The sequence below is a fragment of the Phanerochaete carnosa genome, assembly GCF_000300595.1.
Source record: "Phanerochaete carnosa HHB-10118-sp unplaced genomic scaffold PHACAscaffold_5, whole genome shotgun sequence".
In the NCBI taxonomy this organism is placed as follows: domain Eukaryota; kingdom Fungi; phylum Basidiomycota; class Agaricomycetes; order Polyporales; family Phanerochaetaceae; genus Phanerochaete; species Phanerochaete carnosa.
Window position 1 is genome coordinate 2534947 of NW_006767632.1, and position 27399 is coordinate 2562345.

The 27399-nt window shown below is 53.5% G+C and overlaps 9 protein-coding genes across 9 annotated transcripts; 4 read left to right on the forward strand and 5 right to left on the reverse strand.

Annotated features, from left to right (window-relative positions):
* Nucleotides 1–3955: 3955 nt before the first annotated feature.
* PHACADRAFT_256669 (uncharacterized protein) lies at nucleotides 3956–6460 on the reverse strand. Its single transcript, XM_007396042.1, has 15 exons — nucleotides 6292–6460; nucleotides 6200–6247; nucleotides 6113–6150; nucleotides 6002–6066; nucleotides 5874–5950; nucleotides 5653–5826; nucleotides 5335–5601; nucleotides 5227–5280; nucleotides 5071–5169; nucleotides 4986–5020; nucleotides 4886–4925; nucleotides 4775–4835; nucleotides 4719–4726; nucleotides 4634–4657; nucleotides 3956–4583 (listed from the first exon to the last, which is right to left on the reverse strand). Exons 1-15 carry the CDS (start codon nucleotides 6373–6375, stop codon nucleotides 4071–4073), a joined length of 1587 nt encoding a protein of 528 aa, XP_007396104.1. The 5' UTR covers nucleotides 6376–6460; the 3' UTR covers nucleotides 3956–4070.
* Nucleotides 6461–6909: 449 nt separating this feature from the next.
* Nucleotides 6910–9773, forward strand: PHACADRAFT_184558 (uncharacterized protein). The gene is made up of 5 exons (XM_007396043.1): nucleotides 6910–7125; nucleotides 7173–7327; nucleotides 7380–7664; nucleotides 7716–7848; nucleotides 7901–9773. Exons 1-5 carry the CDS (start codon nucleotides 6937–6939, stop codon nucleotides 9422–9424), a joined length of 2286 nt encoding a protein of 761 aa, XP_007396105.1. The 5' UTR covers nucleotides 6910–6936; the 3' UTR covers nucleotides 9425–9773.
* A 35-nt stretch (nucleotides 9774–9808) lies between these two features.
* Nucleotides 9809–10517, reverse strand: PHACADRAFT_57095 (uncharacterized protein; the record flags this gene model as incomplete). The annotated part of the gene is made up of 4 exons (XM_007396044.1): nucleotides 9809–9945; nucleotides 10013–10129; nucleotides 10226–10354; nucleotides 10412–10517. Coding segments are annotated over 4 exons (489 nt in total), but the record flags the coding sequence as incomplete, so codon positions are not given.
* Nucleotides 10518–10860: 343 nt separating this feature from the next.
* On the reverse strand, nucleotides 10861–12985 carry PHACADRAFT_161837 (uncharacterized protein; the record flags this gene model as incomplete). The annotated part of the gene is made up of 6 exons (XM_007396045.1): nucleotides 10861–11372; nucleotides 11426–11666; nucleotides 11717–12262; nucleotides 12312–12429; nucleotides 12478–12613; nucleotides 12667–12985. 6 exons carry the CDS (start codon nucleotides 12983–12985, stop codon nucleotides 10861–10863), a joined length of 1872 nt encoding a protein of 623 aa, XP_007396107.1.
* Nucleotides 12986–13111: 126 nt separating this feature from the next.
* Nucleotides 13112–15413, forward strand: PHACADRAFT_121668 (uncharacterized protein). Its single transcript, XM_007396046.1, has 5 exons — nucleotides 13112–13281; nucleotides 13333–13757; nucleotides 13818–14109; nucleotides 14159–14420; nucleotides 14487–15413. Exons 1-5 carry the CDS (start codon nucleotides 13245–13247, stop codon nucleotides 14635–14637), a joined length of 1167 nt encoding a protein of 388 aa, XP_007396108.1. The 5' UTR covers nucleotides 13112–13244; the 3' UTR covers nucleotides 14638–15413.
* A 182-nt stretch (nucleotides 15414–15595) lies between these two features.
* On the forward strand, nucleotides 15596–19454 carry PHACADRAFT_184561 (uncharacterized protein). Its single transcript, XM_007396047.1, has 13 exons — nucleotides 15596–15917; nucleotides 15972–16642; nucleotides 16695–17229; nucleotides 17279–17324; nucleotides 17373–17433; nucleotides 17483–17518; nucleotides 17569–17684; nucleotides 17737–17804; nucleotides 17860–17948; nucleotides 18001–18068; nucleotides 18126–18264; nucleotides 18317–18454; nucleotides 18504–19454. Exons 1-13 carry the CDS (start codon nucleotides 15686–15688, stop codon nucleotides 18873–18875), a joined length of 2571 nt encoding a protein of 856 aa, XP_007396109.1. The 5' UTR covers nucleotides 15596–15685; the 3' UTR covers nucleotides 18876–19454.
* Nucleotides 19455–20052: 598 nt separating this feature from the next.
* Nucleotides 20053–22169, reverse strand: PHACADRAFT_95968 (uncharacterized protein; the record flags this gene model as incomplete). The annotated part of the gene is made up of 6 exons (XM_007396048.1): nucleotides 20053–20615; nucleotides 20668–20726; nucleotides 20777–20819; nucleotides 20868–20901; nucleotides 20954–21361; nucleotides 21414–22169. 6 exons carry the CDS (start codon nucleotides 22167–22169, stop codon nucleotides 20053–20055), a joined length of 1863 nt encoding a protein of 620 aa, XP_007396110.1.
* A 1478-nt stretch (nucleotides 22170–23647) lies between these two features.
* On the forward strand, nucleotides 23648–25665 carry PHACADRAFT_209321 (uncharacterized protein). Its single transcript, XM_007396049.1, has 7 exons — nucleotides 23648–23930; nucleotides 23978–24024; nucleotides 24074–24307; nucleotides 24361–24517; nucleotides 24575–25117; nucleotides 25168–25246; nucleotides 25298–25665. The coding sequence occupies exons 1-7, from the start codon at nucleotides 23715–23717 to the stop codon at nucleotides 25351–25353; spliced, it is 1332 nt and encodes a 443-aa protein (XP_007396111.1). The 5' UTR covers nucleotides 23648–23714; the 3' UTR covers nucleotides 25354–25665.
* PHACADRAFT_184564 (uncharacterized protein) lies at nucleotides 25643–27185 on the reverse strand (the record flags this gene model as incomplete). Its single annotated transcript, XM_007396050.1, has 5 exons — nucleotides 26906–27185; nucleotides 26776–26847; nucleotides 26479–26729; nucleotides 25706–26375; nucleotides 25643–25653 (listed from the first exon to the last, which is right to left on the reverse strand). Exons 1-5 carry the CDS (start codon nucleotides 27159–27161, stop codon nucleotides 25643–25645), a joined length of 1260 nt encoding a protein of 419 aa, XP_007396112.1. The 5' UTR covers nucleotides 27162–27185.
* Nucleotides 27186–27399: the final 214 nt, after the last annotated feature.

A 27399-nucleotide genomic window follows, 5' to 3' on the forward strand; every position in this document is an offset into this window, starting at 1 on the left:
CGCTGTGAGTGCATCATTATCCGTTGGATCAACTCTCAGGGTTCGTCCGGCTGCACGGCTTGAAACACCCTCGGGCCTTGTATCGAATACTATTAAACCTTGAGCTTGACGGAAAATGTGCGTCTCGAGGGGTGTATTGCGAATGAGCCGGCGTCTTGGAGGTATTTAACAAGCGGCCACGTACGTCACGAAGCGTACGCTACGCCCACAAACCGGCGCACGCGAGCAGCCCTGCACCAACGAACCGACCCTGGCGCAGCAAGCGAGCGTCCCGGCCACAGTAGCAATGTCACAGCGGGCGGTTGCGCAAGCGCGACGCGGAACCCAGGCGATGCCGCTGACTTTACTCCGTTTCTCAGCGGCTGCGAAACGAGTCCCCGAAAAAAGTCACAGGCGAGAACGTTCGAACGGAAATGGGGCTGCAGGCGCCGACGGATCCACGACGGGTTGGGTCCTCCGGTAGAAACACCCTCGAGCGAGGACCGGCCAGCCACGGGAGCAGGCACCAGGGCAAGCAGCGCGAAGAGGCAGCCGCGCCGCCTTCTACGACCGGGAAAACGCTGTGGGCACAACGCAGCCGATAGGGCCCATCGCTTGTGTCGCCGTGTTTGCGCGCGCGGGTGCCGGTTGTTGCTGACTGGCGGCCTTTTGTTTGTGGCTTTTCGGATTTGCTTCACACCGCGGGGTCGCGGAGCCAATTTTTTTGATGATTGATTACGGCGGAGGCCCTGGAGATGCTGGCAGCGAGATTCCCTGGGACGGGGAATTGGCCAATTGACTCGAAAACCCCGCCCCTGCCTTCTGACGCTCGCCGACGGCGCTGTCTCCTCCTCGCGACGCTACTCGACTTCACGTTCGCTGTTTCGTGGAACAAGCGTACTTCATGGATGACGATACGTCGTCTCGAGGCCGAATACCAATCTTGTCGCGAAGAGGAGAACGAGTCGAGCGGGCCTGGAAGTTGGAAGGGCCTAGGAGCAAGTCGTCATCCACGCAATCGATAAGGAACTCTCTTGCCGTCTTAACGACCTGTAGAACTCTCTGAGGCGGCTCGCTTTGGATACGCTCTGGTCTCTAGCGCGGATACAGACGGGGTCTGCCACCACATGGGCATGCTTTGATCTGGACGCAAGCGGTGACATCGGCAGTAAGCACTGGGAGTTGTGTCCTAGTATTTGAAAAGCACTCACTGCGATCTGCTAAATGGCTTGCAGACCAGAAGCGCAGGAGAATGGTGCGTCCCATGCCACTCAAAGCTGTGTTAAAGGGTTGGTACATGCTTGAAGAACGGTCTCAAAACTTTGGCTCGGGCCACGTCTTTCGGCCTGTGTCGTGTGAAAAGCCCGCTGCAACACGGAACATGTGCAAGTACATGGTTCAGACAGTTCATAAGGCGAAAGGTGAGGGACTTACGATGTTGTTGCAGGTAACGAAGTGCCTATGCGAAAGCTGCCAAACGCTAGGTCGCCACGCAAGGTCCTACCGTCACCAACAAGAGCAGTATGGCTTCGTTATGTGTGCGCTCTCATCGGACACACTCTGAGGGCGAGAAGCTACTAGCACGGCTTGCGAACCACGTTCGCTCAGGCTCTGGAGGTCTGGCGCGGACCGCCGTCCGCGATAAGGACCGCTGCGCCCCAGAGCACGCCTGTTACATCCGCAATAGGGGGCGATAGTTCGACTGCCGGCCGAACAATTAAATCTGCCGCTTGAACAAGACAGGTTCGTCTTCCCTTTGTGCCGTGTGTGTTCACCACAACATCTTGCGAACCAGATCTTCGTACGCGCAAAACGCGATCGCGTCCTACATCCGCACATGAATGCGGTTCGCGATGATCGACGAAAGAGCATTGGAAGATGCAGATCATGTCTCCCGAACGCCCGTGCAGCACGAGACCTTTGGCTCGGTTTCTCGTCGCCAAACTGAGCGTACAATCGCAGGTACCGTGTCTTCTGGGATGTTCCAAGACGTATGAGCGTGGAAGTGCGGCGGGAGCCTTTGCGACCGCCGAGCGCTGGGTTTGTTCAACGTTTGGCACAATGGCTCAGAGATGGGCGGGGTTGGTGATCTCAGATTGCCACCGGCCGCGTCTGCATCCCTCAGACCAGGGTACGACGAGAGCTGCCGCGGTCGGCGGGCATGTTGTTCATCTGTCGCGGAGTAGCCCTGCGGTCCGCCATGTGTTGTTTTCTGCCTCAGCAGGGAATCCCAATAAGCAACTCCGACGGCAGCCAGGGAAGTATTCTGCCCGAGAATTTGGGCTGTCACTCCATTTCCCAGGATCACCACTGCCATGCGTTTCTCCTTGTTCTTTCTCACCGCCGAAAGACTCGAGGACGACAGAGCTTCGACAGGCAGAATGTCTCGTTCTGGGCGGCAGACACTGGTACGACTTGCAGGCTGGGCTGTGCCATAGCTCAGGCCGTACGTGCATCCGGTCAGCCTCTCCTGTGGAAGCGTGCAGGGTCTGCTCACTGAGACAAAACCCTTTCTGACCCTTCTCATCCGTCATCTCACAACCCCGATCTTGTTCGCGCCCTCTGTCTCCTACGCCGCTCTACGCCTCTAGAGGCACCATGGACACCGCGAGCATTGGATGGCGAGTCTCAAAGGCCTCCGTGAATCATTTTGCCGCACAGCACGGGGTTATACTGGCAGCTCTTCGTCCGCAACACCTTCGCAATTCGTGGTTCCGATGCCCAACATCATGCGCAGTCAATCGATAGGCCGGAGCTCAGGAAGGTGTAAAATGGATGGCTATATGCGTTCGGCTACGGCGCTGCGGGAGGTAGCTGGGTGCAGTGTGTAGCCGGGCTGTACGAATTGCGGGTGAGAGATGAGGACGCGCCCATAGTGAGTATTTCCCACTGCATTCCCGGCCCGTCATTGAATGAACATGTCTAGTTTGCTCGAGGAAGTAATGGCCGTGATTCTAGCATTAGAAAAGGTGAGACACTGCTGCAGGCTGCCGTACGATGTATGGAGCAACGAACCTACCCAGAGGTGGCCCTTCGTCGTCTAGATCTGAAAGCTTTCTCGCTTGCGAGCGGAAGTCTGGTCGCAAGTAGAGCGCGAAGTCTTGGATGTAAGACACCTTTTCGCGCCCTCAGAAAACGGCTTACGGCGGCACTACCGGTTGAGTGACATTTGGAGGGCGATTGTTGAATTTATGACTCGTATGTATCGTCTGCTTGCTTCATGTGCTCGGTGGCTGTCTGTGCCGGTGTATCTGGATGATGTACCTAGACATGTTAAGGTCCTGTTGATAAAATTTTGCGTTCACTACATCGCTCAAAGACCTACCTTCATGACGTTGCCAGTTACCCGAAGAGCTCTACCCGGGGGATGCCTCGTTCTTTCATACGGCTCCTCATGACGACATGGTGCATATATGTGATGCGGGTTTTTCGCCAGGGGGAAACGCGGCTTCCGTGTTATTCAGCAGGTGGCAACGAGATACTGAAGCTGGAGGAAATAGCAGACTGAAAGGGCTGTACTGAACGAAAATTAATGTCGTTACCCTCGTAGGACGAGAGTTGAGCGACGTAGTTGTTGTTGGGGATCAGGATGCGGTTGGACGCCGCCGTTGCGTCCGAAATACTCCCGCTCATGGGCGGTGGGACCAAACTCCGAAAGTACTCTCATACATGAAGAATATTACCAAAGCAATATTAATGATGCCATGGTCACTTATGTCCTGCGTGTCCCATCTAGCTCATGTCCTGCTTCGAGATCTAAAAATCAGCGCCACAGAACCAAACGCCATATCAACATTGGTGACGGACAAGTTACAGCATGAGTATCTCGTCGAAAGTTAATTACATTATCTAAATCCCTCAGCAATGACTTCGGGCCAGATCTTTGTGGTATTGCAGTAGCCATTCCATGCACACATGACTGGGATGATTAACTGCCGTGACATTATGCAGGAAGGGAGATTTATGGCGTATGAGAAGAAAATGCAAGGTGACTGCAGATATAACGCAATGTGGAGATGGACGAACAGAACAAAGCAAATGTCACAATAGCAGGGAGAGCAATCGAGCGAGGGTAATAGAGAAATTGACTATCACAGCTCCACCGGTACCAGGCCGTCCCCATAATCCCTATTTGCCTCCAATCCGAGGACGGATCGCATGATAGCGCTGGTTTTGGCCGGCTCTCGAGGCCTGTCTTGGCGTACTTGTTCTGCTTGCTCCAAAGCGGCCTGCACCTCTGTGAGATCGGTGCGATCATCGGGATCCGTTTGCCAGCATGATTGCATGACAGTCCAGATGTCCTCGGTGACCCAATCATTGTTCTCTGGTCTTTCAGGTCTCTCTCCTCTGTTCGAGATCGCATGGATAATCTGGACGTCGCGCCGCATCTTCGGGAAGGGCACGTCACCCGTGGAGACCTCGAGCATGACCATGCCGAATGACCACACGTCGCTCTTAATGTCAGGCGGACGTGCCATAAAAAGTTCGGGTGCAGACCAACGGGGAACGGGTCCGCGAGTCACCGTCTGCGCAGACAAGTTGCAGTCTTTGGCGGCGTCGAGGAGCACCTTCGCCAGACCGAAGTCGGTGATAAGAGCCTCGCCCTGTAACTTTCTTTGAGCAACAATCAATCCTAATAGACACCGAGGCTTACGTTGCTCGATACCAAGATGTTGGCCTTAAAGACAGACGAGGTCAGCGCGTTCGTGGCACAAAACACAGGTGACAGTCGAACTTACGCCCTTCACTAAATCTCATGTCAGTTTAGGGGACGATGCCGTAAATAAATACTCACGATTTCCGTGAATGACGTTCTTCCCGTGTAGATAAGCCATACCGTCGGCAGCGCCAGCGAGCTATAGTACGTGAGCGACGGAGTAGGAGGATAACCAACTGGGTTGCGTACCAAGTGATACAGATCGACTCCGGGATTCTCCTTTGTATACCTACGCAAAGTACACGAAGCTGGTCAGGAAACAGATTCCTGTAGACAAACTTGCACGCACTTCATGATATCCCCATTCTCTTCCCAAATCGAGACCTTGGTCGGGAATGGTGAGATAAGAACATATGAAGTTGATACGCTCTTACTAGGGCAATGTACGAGAGGACCGTGTCGTCCATACCAATGATGGTGTGAACGTGGTCGTGTTTGAGAAAAGACCAGGTCTTAACGCCATTTACGAAGTGCTAAATCCATTTGCATGAAATTGAAGGGTGAGAATCGACAGCGTGCTGACAACTCACTTTTTTTGCCTTTTCGGCATTGTTGGCAAAGCTCCGGAACTCCTTGACGGCTACCTGTTAAGTGTATAGTCAGATATTCATCGGCGGGGATCGCAGCGAGCCACTTGCCTTTCGGTCCAAATAAGATCCAATATATATGGTGGCCCACTGATTGGCAAGCACCGGGGATCTGTCCCCTCGGTAGTTCTTTGGAATGTGCAAGGCACTGCGCAGCTTTATCTCCTGCGGCCGCATGCCGGTCTGCAACCAGAGTTGATTGACGGCTCCGACGACGTCGTTGTAAAGCTGATTGAGCTGGGAACGAGTCATCCCTACGCCATCTACGTTAAGCTCGCTGTCGGGCAGGAGCGATGCCTCTGTCAGCAGCTCCACAGCCTGTACTCAAGCTCAGCGCAACAATTTAAGGCAGACAGGTATCGCACGAACTTGGTGACCTCGGTTTAATAGTTCCTGGGATTCACCAGACGATCGCTGCTTTCCTTTCTGCGGATCCGTCATCTCTTGTACCAAAAACTTGAGTGACTGCAAATCTTCCGTCATCTCGGCAGCCTGGTGAAGAGCTTGCATAGTTTTAATTGCAGCCGATTTCGCGCCTGTGCGCTAAAATGCCGTTCAGATACAGTATCGACAACAGAGCCCTCACGCACCATATTGAATGATTCAATTTCTGCCTGCAACTTCTTTTCGAGATTCTTCAGCTGATCTTTGATATCTTCGTCCTTCACTGTACAGCATGGTTACACTCATTATATATGTACCAAGAGGCGCAACACACAGATGAGCTTCAATCGTGAGTACCGAGAGAAACTGTCGAGTTCGGTGACGATTTCTTCAAGGAGACTCCATTGGTTCAGTCAGGGCAACAAAAACGCACAGTTACACTCACACAACACACTCGTTGACTGGCGGGGGAAGGTCCCTGTCCTTGTTGGCTATCAGATGCTCCTCGAAGGCATTCAAGAAGTCAGTGCACTTTGCCGCTAGTCGAAGACATTCCTTCTACGAATATGACACAAGTTCGCTGGTGTCATCAATTACACGTATAACCTCAAGAAGCTAGCATACCTGTCGATATTTGGTGTTTTTGAGTTTGTCCTGCACACACTGGACCGCCAGGGACACCGCGGGCACCCCAGGCAAGCCAGACATGTTGGCGGCTGAGACGCTCGCATTCACCACGAACACAGCTGTATGCGACGTTATCGCGTTCACAGCGGCGTCCATGGTAGGAGAGGGTAAGGGCGAACAGGTTCAGTGGCGCACAAGGCAGCACTTATATGCGGTACCGCCTCGAGGACCGGTCCTTGTCCTCGCGTCTTCTGTCACTATGATAGACGCTGTGGCATAGCCGGCACAATAGACCTTAAATGCAGCTGATAGCCGTCTGTCTCTTTTCTCGTCGCGCCCCAGGAGACAGCTCTGCGAACTCACGCTCAGAATCTAAGAATTTGGTGCGCAACTAGGAAAGCGCGAAACTCACAACTCGCGCCTTGGTGCCTTTGCGCGCGCAGAAAGTACTGTTCTTCTCGTGGGATATTTGGGTTGGCGTCATCAATCCCTGCGCGTTGGCATAACCAGTCGGGCCGCAGCAAGAACCGTTACAGGCGCTTGCACGAGAGGGCGCATCAAATGATGCTATGACTAGGAAAGTTTCTCCCGTTCCGCCGGGCTGGCTCTGACCCTCGGTCACATATTGCTCTCACTGCCAGGATGGGTCGAGGTATCTTGCTCACGTCAAACCTCCCTCAGCTACAGAACCTCATAAAGCGAGACCCTACGGCATACAAGGAAGAGTTCCTGCAGCAGTGGAACCACTACAACTCTGTCCGCCAAATCTTCCATGTCAACCCGGACGAAAATGCCCAGCATTTCAGAGAGCTCGTCACCTTCATTTCCCAGGTGCGTTTCTCTTCACAGACTGCGTACTGTCATCTGACATGATTCAGGTCGCGCAATGCTATCCGAAAGAGACTGCAGAGTTCCCGTCCCAGCTGTCTACCATGCTCCTCGAGAACTATGGTTCACTTTCCCCCGATACAAGGAAGAGTCTTGTACAAAATTTGGTCATGCTCCGGAACAAGGATGTCATATCGTCAATCGAGTACGTTGATGTCGAGCTACCACTGTGCGGACGCTCACCTAGTGACTTCCAGGCTCTTAAAGACTCTCTTCCCACTTCTTCCCAGGACGACCTCGTCTGCCCTCCGCGCCAATATCCGCCAAACAATTCTCTCTGACATTAAGACCGCTAACATCCGCACAAAAAATCACAAACTGAACCGTGCTGTTCAGGCTATGCTATTCGGCATGGTTGAGCGCGGTATGGACGCCGAGGTCACCGGAGACAAGGGCAAGGCTAGAACGAATGGTGTCAGCCAGGGCGAAGAGGCTATGTGGGCTATTTTGCTAACGAAGGAACTTTGGAAGAAGGGGATCTGGTGCGTGCCCTTGTCGCCGTCGTCTATATGTTGAGTCTAATATTTGTGTAGGAACGATGCAAAGACGGTCTCCATTGTTTCCCTAGGATGTATCCATCCAGTGGTGAAGGTCCAGAGCGCATCATTGCATTTCTTTCTTGGAAGCGAAGAGGAGGAGGATAATAGCGACGAGGAGGAGGAGGACGTATGTTTACACACATATGCTGTCACGAGCAAGTATCTGATTTACTCTCTAGGTCCCCGATGTCAAAGCTCTCCATCATCGTCGCGAAATCAACAAAAAGACTCGCAGTGGTGACAAGAAGCTTCAAAAACAGGTGAAGACCATCAAGCAGAAGAAAAAGAAAAAGGCAGAAGCGACATCAGCCAACTTCCCGGCCCTGCAGCTGCTTAATGACCCCCAAACATTCGCTGAGAAACTGTACGATATCCTGAACCGCCATGACAAGCGTTTCAGCCTGGACCACAAGATTTTGCTCATGCAGCTCCTCTCGCGGGTGATGGGCGCGCATAAGCTTTGCGTCCTTGGCTTCTACACCTACATCGTCAAATACCTCGCGCATCATCAGCTGCGTGTCCCCGCAATCCTCGTCGCGCTAGCCCAGAGTGTGCACGAGTACACGCCACCCGACGCGCTCTCGCCCGTCGTCCGCAAGCTTGCACACGAGTTCGTGCACCCCGGCGTCGGCACCGAAGTCGTCGCAGCCGGCCTGAACAGCATACGCGAGGTGTGTCGCCGGCAGCCGTGGGCGATGGAGGAAGATCTCCTCGGGGACCTGATCGAGTACCGCAAGAGCCGTGACAAGACCGTCATTGCGGCGGCGCGGGGTCTGTTGCAACTCTTCCGCGAGGTCAACCCCGGCATGCTCAAGCGACGCGAGCGCGGCAAGGACGCGAGTATGGGCGTCGCCAAAGGCGCGCAGCCGCTGCCGTTCGGGCACAGCGCGGAGGCGGCGGTCGATATTGAAGGTCTTGTGCTCCTCGAGGACCACCTCCGGAAGCTGCGGGAGGAGGATGGAGTCGCGTCTGATGGCGAAGAGGACGATGAGGCGGCGTGGGATGGCTGGGATGTCGAGGAAGACTCGTCGGATGAGGAGAGCTCGGACGGCTGGGTGGACGTCGAGAGCGATGGTGAGGATCTTGAGATCAGCGACAGTGAAGACGAAGGTGGCAAGACTAAGAAGGAGAAGAGAGCGAAAGGAAAGAAGAAGGGTGCTGAGGGCGAAGACGAGGACATGGACATGGACATGGACAAAGAAGAGGAAAAGGGACTCGAGCCACAACGAGTATCGACTCTTGCCACGACCAAGATCCTTACACCCGCTGACTTCGCTCTACTCAACGAGCTCCGTATTAAGGAAGTCACGCAAAAGGTCGAGCACGGCGGCGGATCTGCAGCGAAGCGGAAGCTCGTCGCGCTCGAAGCAAACAAGAAGGCCTTTTCGCAAGCCGGCACGGAAGAGACATTTATTTCGGAAAACGACATCCTGGGGCCGCGCAAGAGAGTGAAGGCAGACTACGCAGAGCGACTTGCGTCGATTGAGAAGGGTCGCGAAGGTCGCGAGAAGTACGGCTCGCTCAAGGGCAAGAAGAAGAAGGAAGCACCAAGCAGTAGCACCAACCGCGAGAAGAAGAGGAACAAACCGTTGATGATGATTCTCGCGAGCAATGCAGTGCGCGGCAAGAAGAAAGCGAGCTTGCGTGAAAAGCAGAAGAAGCTACGGGCGCATATTGATAGGGCGAAACGTGGTGGTCACTAGTAAGGTATCTCATGCAAGATGACATGTATATTTGTCAGTTTCGTTCTCTGGATTATCACTGTGTCACTGCTTCACATTCGTGCGCGGCCCGCTTGTTGGAAGCTTTGCGGGACTGTCGGGCAAAAAGAGCATGGAATGCGTCGTTCAGCAGACGCATATTAGTCGAGCTTGCCCGCAAGCTGACCAGACTGCAACTTCCGTGCGATGTCGTATCCGCGGGCAAAATACGCGGGCTTCGCATCGATGACATAGCCCTGTAACAACGTAAGCCCTTCATCTCGCGCCTGCAAAGCGAGAATCGTACCTTCTGCTCGTACACTGGGCAGTGCCAAGATGAGTGGGATTGTTTGTGAGAGACATAAAGCAGATGTACGCACTCGCAAATTCCTCTGAGAGCTTGCTCAGCTCGACGACGCGCCGTGTTATGAACTCGCCCGCCTCGAGCTTTTGCTCGAAGACTTCAAGCTCGTCCTTGAATGGTACGTCGACCATGACGAGCTTCATATTTGCGTTCGTCATGCCTGCGCTCGTTCCTCGTCAGTGACATCTACACGTAGTGTGAGGGAAAGAGAGGGGGGGGGTGCTAACCGGGATCGGCGACAAGAATAGGTGACGACTCGAGGACAGTCCGCGCCTTGAAGCCCGTCTCTTCTTCGAGCTCGCGGATAGCCGCCTCCTCAGGTGTCTCGCCCTCGTCGATGAGGCCTGCAATATATATTCAACAAACATACCATTCCAGACGAGGTATGTAAACTTTCCTGCCGGCAGTTCTGTTACAGCCTCTATGAGACTGGGATATACTGAACAAGTATTGAGAAATTGGCGCACCAACAACATATTTACCCACAGGCGGCCGGTACTGCTCGACAATTACCGTTGACGTCGGGAACTTGTTCGTCTCCGAACGCAGGATAGCGAGCACCGCGACAGCTGCACATAGGCAGTCAGCCCCGTGTCTCAGCTTATGGACAACAGCGAGAGGATCACCATCGATGCCGGACGATCCGCGCGTAGTACGCTCCGCAGACTCCCAGACGCGTTCTTTACCAGTCGGATCAGTCCAATGAATTTTCTTGAGCGTAATCCACCTAGAAAGCGTTGCTCCGGCTCAGCGGATTCCACGAACGCCAGAAGTTTCGCGCATTCACTTCGCGTCTTTTGGGTTGAGGTCTTCAGACCCAACTATCTTTGGCTCAGGCATTGTCTTGCGTCCGCGAGTTTGTATGAAAAATGCAGGTATATGCCGGGATGTACGACACGAAAGAAGAGATATTCCCCGCTGTGTCCATACACAGGAGACGAGAGAGACGAAGCGCATGTGATCCATACTTGCCGGTTTGGGCGAGTCTACGTCAGGCCTCGTGGCACTGCACCCGAACTACCGCCCCGAATGAAAAGCGACAAGTACCAGGATGGCAAACAAAACATGCAAAAGACTAGTAACCTCCTCTATCGTCTGACACCCGGTGCGACGCCATCTGCCGCCTCTGCGTATCCTCGAGCTTCGGGCAATTCGAGATCCCATGTCCTAGACCACCACATACCGGACAGCCCTTGAGCGACCCGCCCTGTGCCACCCTCGGATCCTCGATGCTCATCAGGAATGGCGGGACCTTCTGACCTGCCTCCATCAGCAGGTACTTCAAGTCCAACAGCGTCTGGTCGGCCGTGTTCATATTCACGAAGGTCGTTGCGATACCCGTCTTACCGCTACGGCCTGTACGCCCGATCTGATGCACGTAGTCCTCGATCTCCTTCGGCATGCTGAAGATGATGACATGTTGAATGTCGTTGAAATCAAGACCTTTCGAGGCGACACTCGACGCGACCATGACATCCTTCGCACCAGACTTGAAGGACTTGATCGCGTATTGTCGTTCTTCCTGTGTTTTGGAGCCGTGGATCGCGACCGCTTCGACACCTTTGAGAAGAAGATATTCTTGAATGTCTGTAATAGATCCAGTAATTTGTGGTGCAACACAGGACTGGGGTATCACATACCGTCTACCTCATTCTTGTTCTCGCTGAAGATAATTACCGGAGGAGGTGTCTTCTGCAAGCATTCAAGCAAATAGACCATCTTTGCTTCCTGTTTGACGTATTCTACCACCTGTAGCACGTCCAAGTTCGCTGCACCTGCACGTCCGACGTTAACTAGCACCGGCTTGACTAGAGATTGTTGCGCGAAGTCTTGAATCTTTCTGGGCATAGTAGCAGAGAATAGAAGCGTTTGTCGCTGATGCTGTTCGATGTGTGAGCCAAAGCAGTACATACACGGCCCTTAAAGCTCACCTTGAAAAAACTCATAATATTCCTCACGTCGTCCTCGAACCCAAGATCGATCATGCGATCGGCCTCGTCCATGCACAGGTACTTGCATTGAAGGAAAGTGAACCGCTTCTTCTCCAACATGTCAATCAGCCGTCCCGGTGTCGCCACCACAATGTGTAAGCCCTTGCTCAGCACATGGCTCTGATCGCCCATCGAGATACCGCCGATACAGAGCAGGGTGCTGAGGTGGGGGTAGCCGCCCTTGGCGAGCGCATCTGTCCACGTTAACACGTTCTCATATGTCTGCGTCGCGAGTTCGCGTGATGGACACAGGATGACGCCGACGGGGCCTTCGCCGCGGACGAACGACAGCTTAGACTCTTCCTCGAGGGCGAACATGATAAGTGGAAGGCAGAATGCAAGGGTCTTTCCAGAGCCCGTGAAAGCAATGCCAATCATGTCACGACCAGAGAACGCGATAGGAATGCCTTGAAGTTGAATTGGGGTCGGCTTAGTGATGCGTTTTGACTTGAGAAACTTGACCAGTGGTTCCGGTACTTTCATATCCTGAAAGATGAGCAATGCTAATGTAAGTGGCTACGCGTGCAAAACGTACAGTAAAGTTTTCAATAGGCGGTGGTATGTCCTCGCCTTCGACAATGATGTGATACTTCTCCCGGAGCCGCCTGTGTGCTTCCTCCGTGCGCTCGCGAACGAACTTCGGTGGCCTCCACCTGTAAAAGTTTAGAAACAGCACTAGTAGTATAGTAAGTTGTACCCACGCCGTCTTGAGTGACTCGGTGTATTGCACGCCCTTGGCCAACTCCAGATCAGAGGCAAGCTTTCTTCGACTGGCAATCGCAGCCAATATCTCCGCATCCTGTTCCTCAGCCTTCTCTGCATCAGTTTTCTTGGCATCTAGGAGCATAAATCAGCCTTCACACATGCCATGTGGCGAGCCGTAAACGCACCTTCAGCAGCTTTCTTGTCATGTACCTCCTGCGCCTCCATAAGCAGAGTCCTCTCTTTTCTCTCCTTTTCCCTTCTTCGCTCTTCCTCGCGCTCCTCATCCTCCCTCTCCTGTTCTTCCTCAAGCTGTTTCTCCGCCCTATCCTTTTCTGCGTTCGCGCCCCACGACGTGAGCTTGGCCAGCTTCGCCTGACGGCGCTGCGCTACCGGGATGTACGGCTCATAGTTGTCGTCGTCATCGAGCTTGTACTCTGGCGACGGCGACCGTTGTACCCTGCGCCGCTTGTGTCCCGAGGTCCCGTTCGCCTCTGCTTCAGACATGATGGAAAGCGAGAAGTTGCTTACAGCGGTTTCTAGGCGCTTGAGGAAACCTCAACCGGCGCGCGCTGCCGGCGGCTCGTGCGGGCCCTTTTGAGAGACGTCAGAGGCTGACTTCCGCTCTGCAATCTTCCTGCAACAATATATCACCATGTGAAGCCCGTCCTACATTCCACTCTCCCCCGGGCCGTCGCACACAGCTCTCTCAACAACCACCGCCGTCTGCTCGAGAGCTCTCGAGAACATAGGAGTCATAGCTGAGATGGATTTCGACCCGACCTCGCATCCCCATCGCAGGTGTACGTCCTTCCCGTATAGCCCAAGGCGCATCTGAACGAAGAGTTTGGCAGTCAATCCACTCACTGGTGAACACGTCCTCGTCTCGCCGCACCGCATGAAGCGGCCCTGGCAAGGCCAAACTGAGCTCCCGCAGCCTTCGAACCTCCCACAGTACGACCCGAAGTGCTACCTTTGCCCGGGCAACACACGTGCCAACGGCGACCGTAACGAGCAGTATGCGCAAACGTTCATCTTTCAGAATGACTATGCCGCGGTGCTGCCTCCGCCCGGCCCTGCTGCCCCGCCCGCGCCGCATCCGCTGCTCAGCACCGACCCCGTCCAGGGCGCGTGCGACGTCCTCTGCTTCCATCCTCGCCATGACCTCACGCTTGCTCAACTGTCAGTCAAGGATATCGAGCTAGTGATCAAAGAGTGGTGCAGGATCTACCAGAGACGCGGAATGCAGGAGGGGATCGAGTATGTGCAAATTTTTGAGGTCAGATCTCTGCGGCATAGGAAGAACCCCTGTCGTCTAACTGAGCTGTGATGGTCGTAGAACAAGGGAGCCATGATGGGCTGCTCTAATCCCCACCCACACGGGCAAACTTGGTCGCTATCGTTTGTCCCCACTTTGCCTGCGAAGGAGTTGGCAAACATGAAGCAGTACGCTGCCTCGAACGAACCCACTTCTGATGCACCGAAAGGACCCGGCGGCCGTCCTTGTTTGCTTTGCGAGTACGCTCATTATGAAACTGGCCTTGCGCAGGAGGAAGGCCGAGTGGTGTATAAGAATGAGCATTGGGTTGGGTTGGTGCCGTGGTGGGCTGTCTGGCCATTTGAGATTCTTAGTGAGTATGATCGATCACATTAGACACAGGGTAGCTGACGTACATGCAGTGCTGCCGTACAAGCGGCACATACCGTCTATTCTCGAGCTTACTACCGAAGAGAAGACAGCATGGGCGGACTGCCTGTCGAACATCACGAAACGCTACGACAACCTCTTCCGGTGTTCGTTTGCCTACTCGATGGGCATTCACCAGCGCCCGTTGCTGCTCAAACCTGGACAATCTGCGGTCGAAGAGAATGTGGCGCACCTGCACTTACACTTCGCGCCCCCGCTGCTCCGGAGCGCAAGCATCAGGAAGTTTCTTGTCGGGTACGTCAACCACAGGCTTGTGGCTAAAAGCTTCGTCTGGACGCGCGCTGATCGTCCTTCTGCTAGCTTTGAATTGATGGCTGAACCACAGCGCGACCTGACCGCGGAGCAGGCTGCGAAGCGTCTTCGCGACCTGCCATACGTGCACTACCTCGACGCTGAAGTACAAGCAAAGGAGGTGCCGACTGCACTGGGGACTGATGGCACCAACAGCTAAGCAGCGTGCCTTTCGTAGTAAAGTATCTCAAGTTCCCAGCTGCATGTACAAATTCGTTTCAAGGCTTGCTTAGAGGGCGACCACATTATAGAATGTGCTATTTTCACCACGAGCGCTGTGGCGAGACTAAAACAGAAATATCATATTCGCATCACTCAGATCGAAACCTCTTAGCTCAGGCCTCAGGACTTGTCCCTGGTCTTTCTACTTTTTCTAATTCTATTTACAAGTTTGCGATTCTAAACGTATCTCCCTGCGACCCGCGCCCTCGACTTCTTGAAAACATACCCGTATTGTAAACACACCCGAGCATACTTATCCGGCTGACTCCACCTCGCACCTACAATGATGCCCCGCCTACCACCACTACCAATCCGTGGACGGCGATGACCTCTTCCTTCAGTGTCTTTTCCCGACGTGCTCTAGACACCCTCAGGAGGTCCATGCTTGTTTTTGCGAACAAACGTGCACTCGCCCGGCTCTTCTCAACGTTTCTGTGCTGCGTCGTCGTCGTCGTCATACGCCCATTTTCGCGCCTTGGAGGCAGCTATGCCTTCCTCATTCTAGCCCTCAAAGAGCTCGTGTTCTCTGTACAAGACAGTCTTGCCCAGCAGCTTGAGCTAACGATGCTCAACATCCTCGGCGCTTTGCTCGGTATCGCGATGTCTACGCTTGGTAGATTTATTGCCGCACGGTATCCTGTAGAGTCTGCAAGCTCTAGAGCGACCTGCGCCACTTTCCTTGTCCTAATTAGCTTCTTCGGTGAGCAGTCTACACCATGCAATTAAGTGTCTTACTAAGTATCTTTATACGCTACAGCCGGTCTTGTCAAAAGCCGTCTTCCTCGTCTTAACCTGTCCACGCGAATATGCTGCTTTGTTTCAATATGGATCCTCACTGAAGACATTGGAGTAGACTCAGCAAGTGTAGAAAATCGTGCCTATCTCTCTTCCTTCCTGACCATACATTATAGTACGCTATCTCAGGCAACTTCTTGTGGATCACGCTCTCAGCAGCAACTATTTGCCTCTTCTCCCTCCTTGCTATCATGTCCCTCCTCCATTGGAGCGTCACAAACTTCGAGCAAGACCTCGCATCCACCTTTATTGCTATCCAAGATACACTTCGCATGGGTCTCGCCCTCGCGTTTCCTCACCCGAATGACCCACCTGATCACGAGCAATACCAGTGGCTCAAGGATGACCTACTCAGTCGCTCTATCAAGCTTAGCGAGAACTACTCGCAAGCTGCGTTCGAGCTACGTATTGGCAGGCTAAGTCGTGCGGTTACTTTGTCTTTCGTTTTATGAAGATGATTTCTGACTCCAGGATTAGTGCGCTCTATTCGTCCCTTAATTGGGACTGTCGAACATCTGAGACGTGAACTTGCCTGGGGCATGCCTCTGCGTGAACGCACCCTCCTCATACGACACCGCCAATCACATTTCATGTCCCGTGGCAGCACAGGCGCAGACGACTACTTTGACTCCCCTACTGTGTCACCGCACGGTACAATCCGCGCTGGCCAGGACTTCTCCGCGTCACCCCCAGCGACCCCTCTTCCCAGTTCGTCTCGACCTTCTCAGCTTAAGTGTCCGGTAGCCGAAGCTCTTGAAAGACCCGCCCAAGCTCTCGGTAGGACACTGTGCGAGGCCATGTCGGTCGTCGAGCGCACAGTTATCCTCGCCTTCCACCAAGCTGATCCGCCTGCACGCCTATTCTCATGGCGCGAACGCGAGACATGCACGCCCCCGATCAACAAGGAGGAGCCGACAAGTAACGCCAGCGATGTTTCAGTGCTGCCCACTGGCCGTTGGACATTCTGCCAGACAGTGGCAATCCAGAAAGCAGAGAGCGATTTGTTTGCAGCGAGGGACAATGCGTGTGAGGAGCTACAGAGGTTGTTCAGAGGACTTCATACAAGTCTCTGCACGCATCATAGGGGTCGGTCGTACTTGTCCAAAGAGGCATCAACATCTTGCCTGGCAATGATTGCGCTGCTACAGGTGAGAGGCATACTAAAACGTTTGCGCACCTCATGCTGAGCCCAGTGCGCAGATGGCCCAAGAAATTCTCGTAGCCCTTCAAGTTGCACAACGCTTTACCACCTCCTACGAAAATTCTCGTCCTCGCCTCTGGTACCCGCGCGTCAGCCTCGCCTGGCTCGGTGTACCACCCGGTCCCTTCATCTCCGATGATCCGAACGCACAGAGCACGCTACTCACCGCTGACGATAGTGCTGTCGCGCCCGTGACATACAACAAGCATATCGCGCCTGAGTGGAAGCAAGGCCTTCGCGAGCACGCGTGCGGCGTGGACGTGCGCCGCTCCGCGATAAAGACCGCCCGCATGCGCGGTACTCGCAAGGACAGCGACGACCGAGATCCCAAACACTCAGAGCGAGGTCGGTTTCGGAATGTAGCGCACTGGATACATTATGCGTGGTCGAATACCAAGACGTTGAGACTTAGGCTAAGGCTGTGGAAAGTTCTGAAGGCGACGCAGCGTTCGAGCCACCTCAGGCACGCGCTAAAGAACGCAAGTGGCGTTGCGCTACTGTCCTTGGCAGCCTTCCTGCCGAAGCGCACCGGAGGTCAGCTATCGCTGTATCTCCGTTTCACCGAAACTGAATAGGCTCCTAGGCCCTGAATGGTTCCTTGCTGTCCACGGGCAATGGATGGTGATCAGGTGTGTAGTCATTTTGTGTAGTGCAGAACCAATCCTGATAGACCACAGCTATCTGTGGGTGCTCGAAACAAATCTCGGTGCCACATGGAGGATAGGCTACATGCGTATCGTAAGTGATAATGTAGTGTTGCCAGTGATGAGCTCATATTGCGGCACAGGTGGGAACCTGCCTTGGAGCCATATACGCATACATCGTTAGTGTCGCTCAGTCAGCTGCTACAAAGTTACTGACAATTACCTACAGGCTTGGCTTATTGTGCATCGCAATCCTTATGGGCTGGTAACGCTCGTCACGGTGGCTGACCTTCCTGTGACGTGGCTCATCACGCGAACGAACTTGGGACCGCTCGCAGTACCTTGGTGGGCTTTTTGTCTCTTATCCTGAATTTTGAAAGTGCTGACGCCTTCGTAGCTCTGTAACGATACCCCCAATTATCTTTGCAAAGTACATTAGCCCCTATTCCGGTGCTACTGTAATTAGTTGAGCACTTTTCTAAGACTTAAATTCCATGGCGTTGTTTATGCCCCGTCTCAGAACTCGCCCTCCTTCGCGCGGGCATGATATCCCTCGGCATGGTCGTAGCGCTACTCATGAACAGCCTGATATTCCCTAGACACTCACGTGTAAGCTTCGATGTCCTTCGAGGACGATATACCACTAATCTGTATTTTGCAGTCTTATTTCTTATCTGATAGCAGCCGCACACTCGGCCTACTTACGGACTTATACCTCAGTCTGAGCCAGTATGTAGCCCGTCTCCTCCGCATACTGGTTCAGCGTTGAGCCCAGATGCTACGCAGCGACATGTCCCACGAAAAATACGTAGTGACGAGCGACGAGCGACGCAAGACGTTGAAGCTCGAGCTCGAGATTCAGAATGCGCTTCATCGTCTTGCGACACACATCACAACTATGCACAATGAATTGGACCTGCTACCAGTGCGATTTTATCAATGTCATCGAGTATGATATGTACTCACCTGTTTGACAGAAACCCTTGCGACACTACCGTCGCGTAGTCATCGTGCTACAAAATATATTTGACCTCATGACAGGTCTCAGAAAAATCCGGAAGAGCATCCCGCGCAAGCTCACCGTAGCTGAAGTTTTCAAAGAAAGACGTGAATTCGTCAGTTCGCCATGCACTTCGTGAGGTCTCGAGCTTACCCACTCTGAAGATGTCTTGCGTATGTATTACGCTCTTTGCTTGTCAACATGCCTTCCGCGCGCGCGAACCGCTCCCACAGTACCTCCCCTCCGCACGACGCGCGTTCGAATTGCTCGAGGACCACGTACGGAAGCGCATCAACCAGGCGCGGGAAGCCGACCCCGAGGTGCTGGGCCTCTCGCTCGTGTACGCATTCGCCGAGCAGCAGGTGATGCGCAACATGATAGACGCGCTCGAGGGGCTGCTCGAGCTCACGGGCAGCCTCTTTGGCACATCGACGTGGCTAACCGCACAAAGCACACAAGTGCCATGTACGTCGACTCGCTACGACGAGGAGGCCGACCACGGCTGGTACAGTACATTCCGCTGGGAAGAGGTGTGAAGAGTGGCATTGCACGCAGAGAGTACAAGAACGAACATGCTGTAGTGTACTACTAAGTGGTGTCCGGTGCTACACAAGGTGTCTACATGGTGATTATGCCTAGTTAAGGCAGAGCATAGGTTGCCGGACGTATACAATAGAGTGTGATTATACTCTCGGAGATCACAGATGAATACATAGAGATGTTTACAAGAAAGAAAAAATGGGGAAGCGAGCCCGCTCTATTTCACTTCTTCCTTTTCGATGTAGGCTTGGACGCGTTGCCCGGGTAATCGTAGCTGTCGTGTAGCTGGGCAATCGACGGCGGCTTCGATCTTGTCCCCAAAGCGTTCTTCGGCGTTGGCCTGAACAGTCCTTAGGTTAGCACAAGCGCAATGTGTCTCGGATGCCGCAACTTGGGACGTCCTCACTTCCGCTTAGGTTGCAGGGGGTTTGGCGGAAGAAGAGACTTATTGTTAAGACATATGTTGGTCAGGCCTGTAAGTAGGCGTGGAATGTCCTGCAGAGTCTTGACGTCAACACCGAGGTCTTGCAGTTGCGCCCTGAATTCAGACATGTCTGGAGGATAGCCTAAGTTAGCTGCGACGTAGTGAGATCGTTACGAGTCGGAAACCAACCTGACGGCATGAGCAAGCTGAGCATCTCCAAAGCGCTATCATCGAGCACCTCAGTGATATATCCGTCGTATTCGTGCGCAAGCTATTATAGAAATGAGCCCGGGGCGGTCGAAAGAAAACATGGAACTGCTTACAGCGTCACGATGCTCCTTTAACTGCTGCAGACAGCGCTTCACGATCGTATCCTGCTCCGTCTCATCTGATGGCTCGTTTATAACCTCTACCTCGTCGTCGCTGAGTGAAACAGCAGTGAAACGACCTGTAGATGCCTGATGAGTCTGCCTACTTGGTCCAGCGGCGGGCTGAGAGTCATGGCCTCCGCCTGACCGTTCGAGAATATAGGATTCCTCATCATGCTCTTCGATGGGGTCTTCCGGGATCTCAGCAGCTTTCTTGGCGCGCCGACCACGCTTGCTGGCCGGGGCACTCGCAGTGTCCTTCTGACTGGCAGCCTTGGATTTAGTCCGTCCGGTAGCTTTCACTTTCTCCCGAAACTTTATTATAACTGTTTCTGGCGCATCTAAAAATTTTGCGGCCTTAATCTCTGCCTGGGAGGTGGGTCAAAAGGCGTCACGATAGGCACGCCCAGTCTCGCTTACCCGCGTGCAGTCCTGCGTGTAACCGGTGAACTTGTTTGGCTCAGTTGTCCCGACGAGGATGCCGCGCGCGATGAGGTGGTCATGGAGACGTTCCACGAGTTCCTTCCCGGCGGATTTAGCAATATCGACATCGAGCACCTGTAGCTGGTCGTAGCCTTTGTTTCGGGTAGGATCCAGCTTGCCAAGGAAGGCCTTGATGAGTGTACCACGCGCAGCCAGCAAGCCAGCCTGTTGAGCCTGTTGAACAAGGTTCACAAATCGCACGGCGTGTTCCGTGACGTCTACCGCGATAGCTGGTGTTTTATCTTTGCAGTTGTCGCAGAAGTCGTGACAATCCTCTGGGTCGAATTGCTCATCGAAGTATGCCAAGACTTGCTGGCGGCGGCAGTTCACAGCGTTCAAGCAGTACTGCACGACGCGGCGGATATGTTCTATTGCATTATCTGCGTGGTCAGCGTTCCTCCTTTCCCAGGCCTCCTCGCGAGCACGACGCATTATGAAATGCGCGTCGCTGTAATGGTAGTCTTCGTAGATGTAAGCTTACAAGGCATGATGAGCCAGGAAAACATGACATACAAAGAATGCAGTCTGAAGGCAGTCCGTCTCTGCCGGCTCTCCCCGTCTCTTGATAGTAGCTGCAGGGATTTCAGCGCGAAGATGACGAACCCATTGAGTCGAGACCTACTCGCTCAGAGAGTTCGGAAGCGAACAATGAATGACGAAGCGCACTACATGCCTATCAGCCAGGTTTTCAGGTGATATAGAGTGAACCATACCATCAGGCTTGTCGATACCCATACCGAAAGCGATCTGAAAGAGACATAAATCATCACCTCTTTGGACTCGGCATGGACAAACGTACCGTAGCCACAATCACCTTAACATGTCCAGCTTGCCACTGCTGCTGAACTCGCTCTTTCTCAGATACCGGTAAAGAAGCGTGATAATGCTCCGCCACGATTCCAGCCTTGCGTAACTGCTTGGCGAACGTCTCGCACTTGTCCCTTGAGGAATAGTATATGATACCTGTTTTGCCGCGGTATTGGCTGTTAATCATTCTCGCGATGTCGTCCTTCATGACATTCACACTACCCCTCTCTCTGACCTCGTAGAGGAGATTTGGGCGATTGAAGGACATCGCATATTGAACACAGTTCCGCATGCGCAAACGCGCGATGATGTCCTGAATGGCCTGCTTATTGGCTGTCGCCGTGAGTGCAATGACTGGGACGCTGGGATATCTGTCGCGGATCCACGTGAAGTCCTTATACTACAAACATAAAATGTCAACAGATTGATTGAAAGGGAACTGATCGACGTACAGAATCACGAAAATTCCTGCCCCATGTGACGATGCAATGTGCTTCGTCGGCCACGATACGGACAAGGAGACCCGCTTCGTATAACGCCTGAAGATCGTTCTTGAGCCTTTCGCTCTTATCTAGCTTTTCGGGGGTAGCATAAAGGATAGCAGGTCGGTGGCGCGGCGTCTTCAGCATTTGATGCACATTATTGGCCTCTTCCGAGGTTTGATCTCCGACGAAACATGCGACCTTCACGCCCTTAGCTCGCAGTGCACTGACTTGGTCATGCATTAATGAGACGAGCGGACTGATGACTACCGTGACGCCGTCCATCTGTGCATTTTTTACGACTGCGGGCAGCTGGAAGCAGAGACTTTTGCCACCGCCGGTGGGCATGAGAACAAAGACATCGTGGCCCTGCATACTGGCGGTGCACGCCTCGAGCTGGTTGGGGCGGAAGGTTCGCAGACCGAAGGCGTTTCTCAGAGTCCACAAGAGATCGCTGTAAAATGGTGTCTTTGTGAGATCCAAATTTGGAAGTGGCGAAGGCCGGCGATCAGGAAGAACATGTGCCGAGTGGGATGTGACAGTGGTAACTTGCAGCTGTGTTGACCGAGGCGGGAATACAGCGTCTGGTCCGGGGGGAGGTGCGGGCTCATGGCCACCAAGCTGACTCCATAGAGCATCGTCGCTATCGAGAGCCTCTATGGGAGGAGACCCAAGGTCGTTGCTTCTGTCTGCGTCAAAGCCATTGGTGTCAACAGGCTCCTGCATTGGGTCACCGAGGGATGGGTCGAAGGATGGGTCGTAGTCAGGTTCGTAGTGGTGGTCAAATGGCGGATCGCCCAGCAACTCATCGGGAGCTAATTCGGGCAAAGGTGCTATAGGAATCGACGGTGCGGTCGAAGGAGTGGATGAAACAGTGAATTCGAGCTGGGGGAACAGTGTCGACTCTCTTGCCTTGCGAGCGGCCAAGATAGCGCATATACACGACAGCTTATCCTTTGCAATGTCGCTGTATGCCATAACGTGAGTACAACGCAGGGCGACACGATAGCATACGGCGCCAAGAATTGAGACATACTCAAACTGCCGTAGCATCTGCAATGCGATTCGACCACCCCCGATGTCCTGGAAGGATGCACGGATATCAAATACTTCCGAGCGTAGTTGAACGATCTCGTTTTTCGTGTCGATAAGATCATCTATAGACATCTGGAAAGCCTGTCAGATCTGGCACGCGGCGACGCCATACTCGGTAACATACGGCCAGCATATCCGAGTAGTCCAGGTTAGATGCCACTGTTCTCTCCGAAGCAGTAGTAATAGAACGAGCGGGTGCATATGTGGATGGAAGGCTGGACGTGACAGAGTGGGAAACACGGCCTTGTGGCCTTGATGGCGTGGAGAGCTGGTTAAAATCGATATTGCGCTGTGATGCAGGCGGAGGCAGAAGCGAAGGGTTGCACACAGTCTCGCGCCCTTTGCCCTTATCACGGTGCGAAACCATAACGATAGATGCGTCGCTCTCATCTTCCTGGGTGAGCTCGCTGTTTGCGTCAAAGTCGGCTAGCTGTAAGTCGAAGTTCTCCTTGTTACTTGCAATACGAGCATCAGAACGGGGTCGCTTGGAAGGTGGATCAGTGAAAGGAGAGTTTCGCTTGGTGGGAAGATTCGTGACGACCTGGGCGACAGGCGACGAAGGCCTTGCGGCGAACTCGCCACACTCCTGGTGTCCCGTTGCAGACGTGCTCTCGGTCGAAGTGGCAGCCATATGATTGTTGGGCGAGGAATTAAGCGGTACCGGTTTCTTCTTTCCAAAGCCCGGCGTCGCAAAAGAAGTGTACGAAGGCGTCTTCTGCACCGGTTGTGCTACAGCGTCGAATAGTCAATTCCATCCTGTTGGTTCAGACACAAAGGTGACAAACCTGCGGGCTCCTGCCCAAGAGTAATTGAGGGGCTTGGCCCGCCTGCAGCTCTGAACTTGGGCTTATGTACTTATGAGCAAGGCCAGTTATCTACGAGATGCGGGGAGCCGACCTTAGACGCTCCCTCTTGGCTCTGTCTCGGGCTCTGGAATGTCGTGGTCGTCGTAGTCATCGTAGCCGATGTTTGCTGTCGCTTCTTGAGGATGTAGTCCAAGTTGTTGCGTGGCCCCGACATGGTGACGGACAGAGGAGTGAACGGGGCTGAAGGCGGGAGTGTAGACGAAGGGAGATCGCATCGCGTCGCGTACAAGACACGTGACCCTTCCACCTCGGGCTTTGACCGCCACCTTTTCCGTAATCTCTCCAGAACTAGCCGTTATTCTTGCAGACAATGTCGGGCCAGTTCTGGTTCCCGTTTATGAAGTATGACGAGATTGTTGAGGCGTTCCAAGAGCTAGGCTTGGTCGTCTCCGAGCACTCGCTCAGGAATCCGACTCCTGAGCTGGTTACGACCGTGTATGGCACTTGCCTTCAGCAGGTCACAAACCTCAATGAAAATTCCTTTCAGCCGGCTGTGCAGAGAGCACTGCAGCATCTAGACAGTTCTGTATGTACCTGGTCGCTCTCAGGTACGCTAACCTTACATCTTCTCAGGATATGTATTCGTCTGCCCTTGCACAGAACATCTTACTTCACCACCTGTACGTGTTTCGAACACATAATGAGAGGTGCAGGCTGACCTGTCATCAGACAACGTTTTGCACGCGCAGCCAAGATAGCCGATTTCAATGCGAAGGACCTAGCCGCGCCAGAACCAGAGCGGACACGCGCACACTTCTCCGCGTTCATAAACCTCGTCAAGTTCTCACAGCAGCGTGCAGATTTTATACAAGATTTACGCTCCAAGTCCGCTTCTATTAACCAGGAGCGCGCGGAAGTCAACCGGAGGCTAGCCGAGGTGCAGTCAGAAGTGGTCGCCATAAAGTGAGTGCGTTGACCGCCGTGTTCGGTGTGCGTGAAGTTGACATGGACCAAAGATACAAGATGGCAGAAGAAGAGCCAAGATGCGAGACCCTGCGACAAGAGAATGAGGCTCTGACTGTATACCTCATCAAATGTCGCGATACACAGCTGGCCTTGCTACAGACTGTCAAGGACATGAAGCAACAACGGGCAGAGCTGTTGCAGCGCAAGGTACGAATTTCGATTTCTACTATCGCCGATGTGCATGCGAGCTTACTTCCATGTCAGGAGCAAATGCAAACAACTATTGACGAGCTCGGCGAGCTCATCTCGCGAACTCGTTCGCGTATTGTACAGTCTCCGGACCGCCTCAAGCGCAAGATCAGCGACATGGCTGCAACGGTGACCGAGGATAAACATACCTCTGCTTTACATGAGACCAAGATCCGCGACCTACAGGTCAAAGCTGGCGCGTTGGTTGCGATCGAAAAGGACGTGCGTGCGTGCGTCGAACAGCTGCAGGCGATCGAGAAGGAGGTCACACTGCTCGAGCAGAGTCGCAAAGCACTCGCAGAGCTCAAAGACCAGCTCGCAGAGAAGCACGCAGAGGAGAGTGAGCTTGTACGCAAGAGCGAGCGCGTGCGCATACAGTATGCGAATGCTGTCGAAAAGCTCGATCGCGCGGAGAAGCATGCTAAAGACAAGCGTGACGCGAGCCAGAAAACGATTGAGCGGTTGCAGCGCGAGTACGAGCAGATGGACCATGACCGTCGCGATAACGACCGGCAGGTTGAAGAGCTGCGCGCGCAGGCAGACGAAGTTGAACGAAGTGTGAGCGAAAGGCCACATGCGTACCCGCATACCAGCTGACCGCTTCACAGACGGCAGAGCACATGAAACAGAGCCAGAAAGAGCTCAACGAGCTGCTGACAGAGTACTGGAAGCTTCGGCATGCCACTGGTTTGTCATGTCGTCATGAATAACATTTCTTATGCTAATGTTCCTTATAAGAGGTTTACATGGAGACTCTCGCAAATAAGCTAGGGATGCAAGTTACTAGCACTTAGAGTACTGTAAACTACATGTAGTTGTATAGATTGTATGATACCCTGTAACTTATGTCTGATATACCTGTCTTCGGGCCATGTGGCAAAAGCACATGCTCCTACCGAATACTGGTATGATAGCAGAATGAACCCGCAGATGTACATATACACGCCAGAGCGAGCAACGCCTACAAGACATCCTCATCGCCGACGGCCCGCTTTCTTTCTTGAGTGTGGGCTCCCCTTCTTAGCTTCCTTGCATGCAGGACACAGCCAAGTTCCCTTGGGCACACGAGTGATACCAAGGCACTCAAAATGGTACTAGACTATTATGAGTATCCAGAGAGCACCGAAGATACAAGTATTCACTTACCCACTCCCGCTCGCATTTCGGATTGTCGCACCCCAGCATCTGTGTCATATACGTCAGCTGCATACGTAACAACGGCAAGCACATGAAGATTCACCATGCCATCAGATGGGCCATTGCATATGCAGTATAGTTTCTCGTCCGGATTCTCGTTCGCGTCTACTTCCTGAAGCGGTAGCTGGGGTTGTTCCGGTGGCGGAGGCGGCAGCGAGAAAGTAAGCCGGATCGTCGGCCGATGTGGCGTTGTGGGCTTCTCGGGGATACCCTCATCTAAATTCACATCGCTCGGCGGCTCGGCTAGCGTTACCTGCATCTCGTGCGGTGCCTGCGACTCGGATTTACGCAATTTCTTACTCTTGCCACGGGTTTTACGACTCAATTGTGGCGGGGGCGGAGGTGGTGGTGGCTCTGGCACTGAAGGTGTTTCCTCAGGTTCAAGCGGTGGTGTCGGTGATGCGGGTGGGGGTTCGATTTCGATGTATTCTTCGGGGAGTTCCTCGTCTTCGAGGTCGTCCGTGACAAATGTGTGGTAAGGCTTCAGAGAGCGAGGGCCCGGAGGCATAATCTCTGGCAGGATAATCTTGGTTGCATGAGTTCCCGGGCGCATGCCTATCGAGATTGCAGCCTCCTGCTCCTGAACTTCCCTGTCGAGATCGCGCGCATAACGATCTACCTGCGGCACAAGTGAGATTCCTACGCATATATGAGCGTATAGAGATGCGCACTAGACCACACGTAAAGCGTGCGACATTCAGCTTCTCGCGCGAGGAACGCACTGTCTCGTCTGCCATCTGCGCAATGCTAACCAACAGTTCTCGCGTCGAGCGCACTGGCTTTGGTGCGGCAGATAATGCGTCCTCCTTTACGAGTTCTGAGCCAGTATCGGACTTTCTAGTAATATCGGATGCATCATCCACCTCCATAGGATCTCCATAGATTTTTTGTGGTGGTTCCGGTCTTGCGGCCAAAGACTTGCGCAGCGCGACGTATTCCTTGAAGGTGGAGAGTATCTGTGCGTTGTAGTCTACTGCATTGTGGGACAGCGACGGGAGGCAAGAAATGCATGAACATACTGGTGACTTGCTCGTCCAGTTCCGATGTGAGGGAATATGACCGTTGCAGCGACAGTGGAAGCTGTTCCAGCACTATCACAAGATAAGTATGAATCAAACCCCTGGCTACAGCAGCTTCGCAAAAGCGCACCCTCATGGTGCTCTTCTTGAAAGGCCTCCCAGATCTCCTGCTTTCTCTTCAGCTCTTCGTCAGGTTCTTGTGATGGTTCGACAGGCTGCTCGTCTTCTATATCCTCTATGGGATGTTGATTCAAACCGTCCACCTCCATAGAGTCGATAATCTCTGCGTGTTGTTCATTGTTGGTATCGTTGTGCACTTTGGGCTCCTCAAGGGATGTTACTGCTTGTGGACGACGGCGTTTGTGAGGACGATATTTGCGGGACATGGAGGTCGGGGCCGGAGCATGACAGTGACAGTAGGCGCTTGCGATCGTCAGCGCTTCAGCTTCGCAGCTCCTGCGCGAATCTGACGCGGCCCTATGCTCTGTGCAGCTTCCTCCATCTCATATTGCAACCTGACGGAATACAAAGCGATACAGTACACCTTCGCCTGTGTGCTGGTGTAGTCACTGTGCAGTCAGCTAATTCTCCGGCACTCAGCAGACGTCCCACCGCACACTGCCA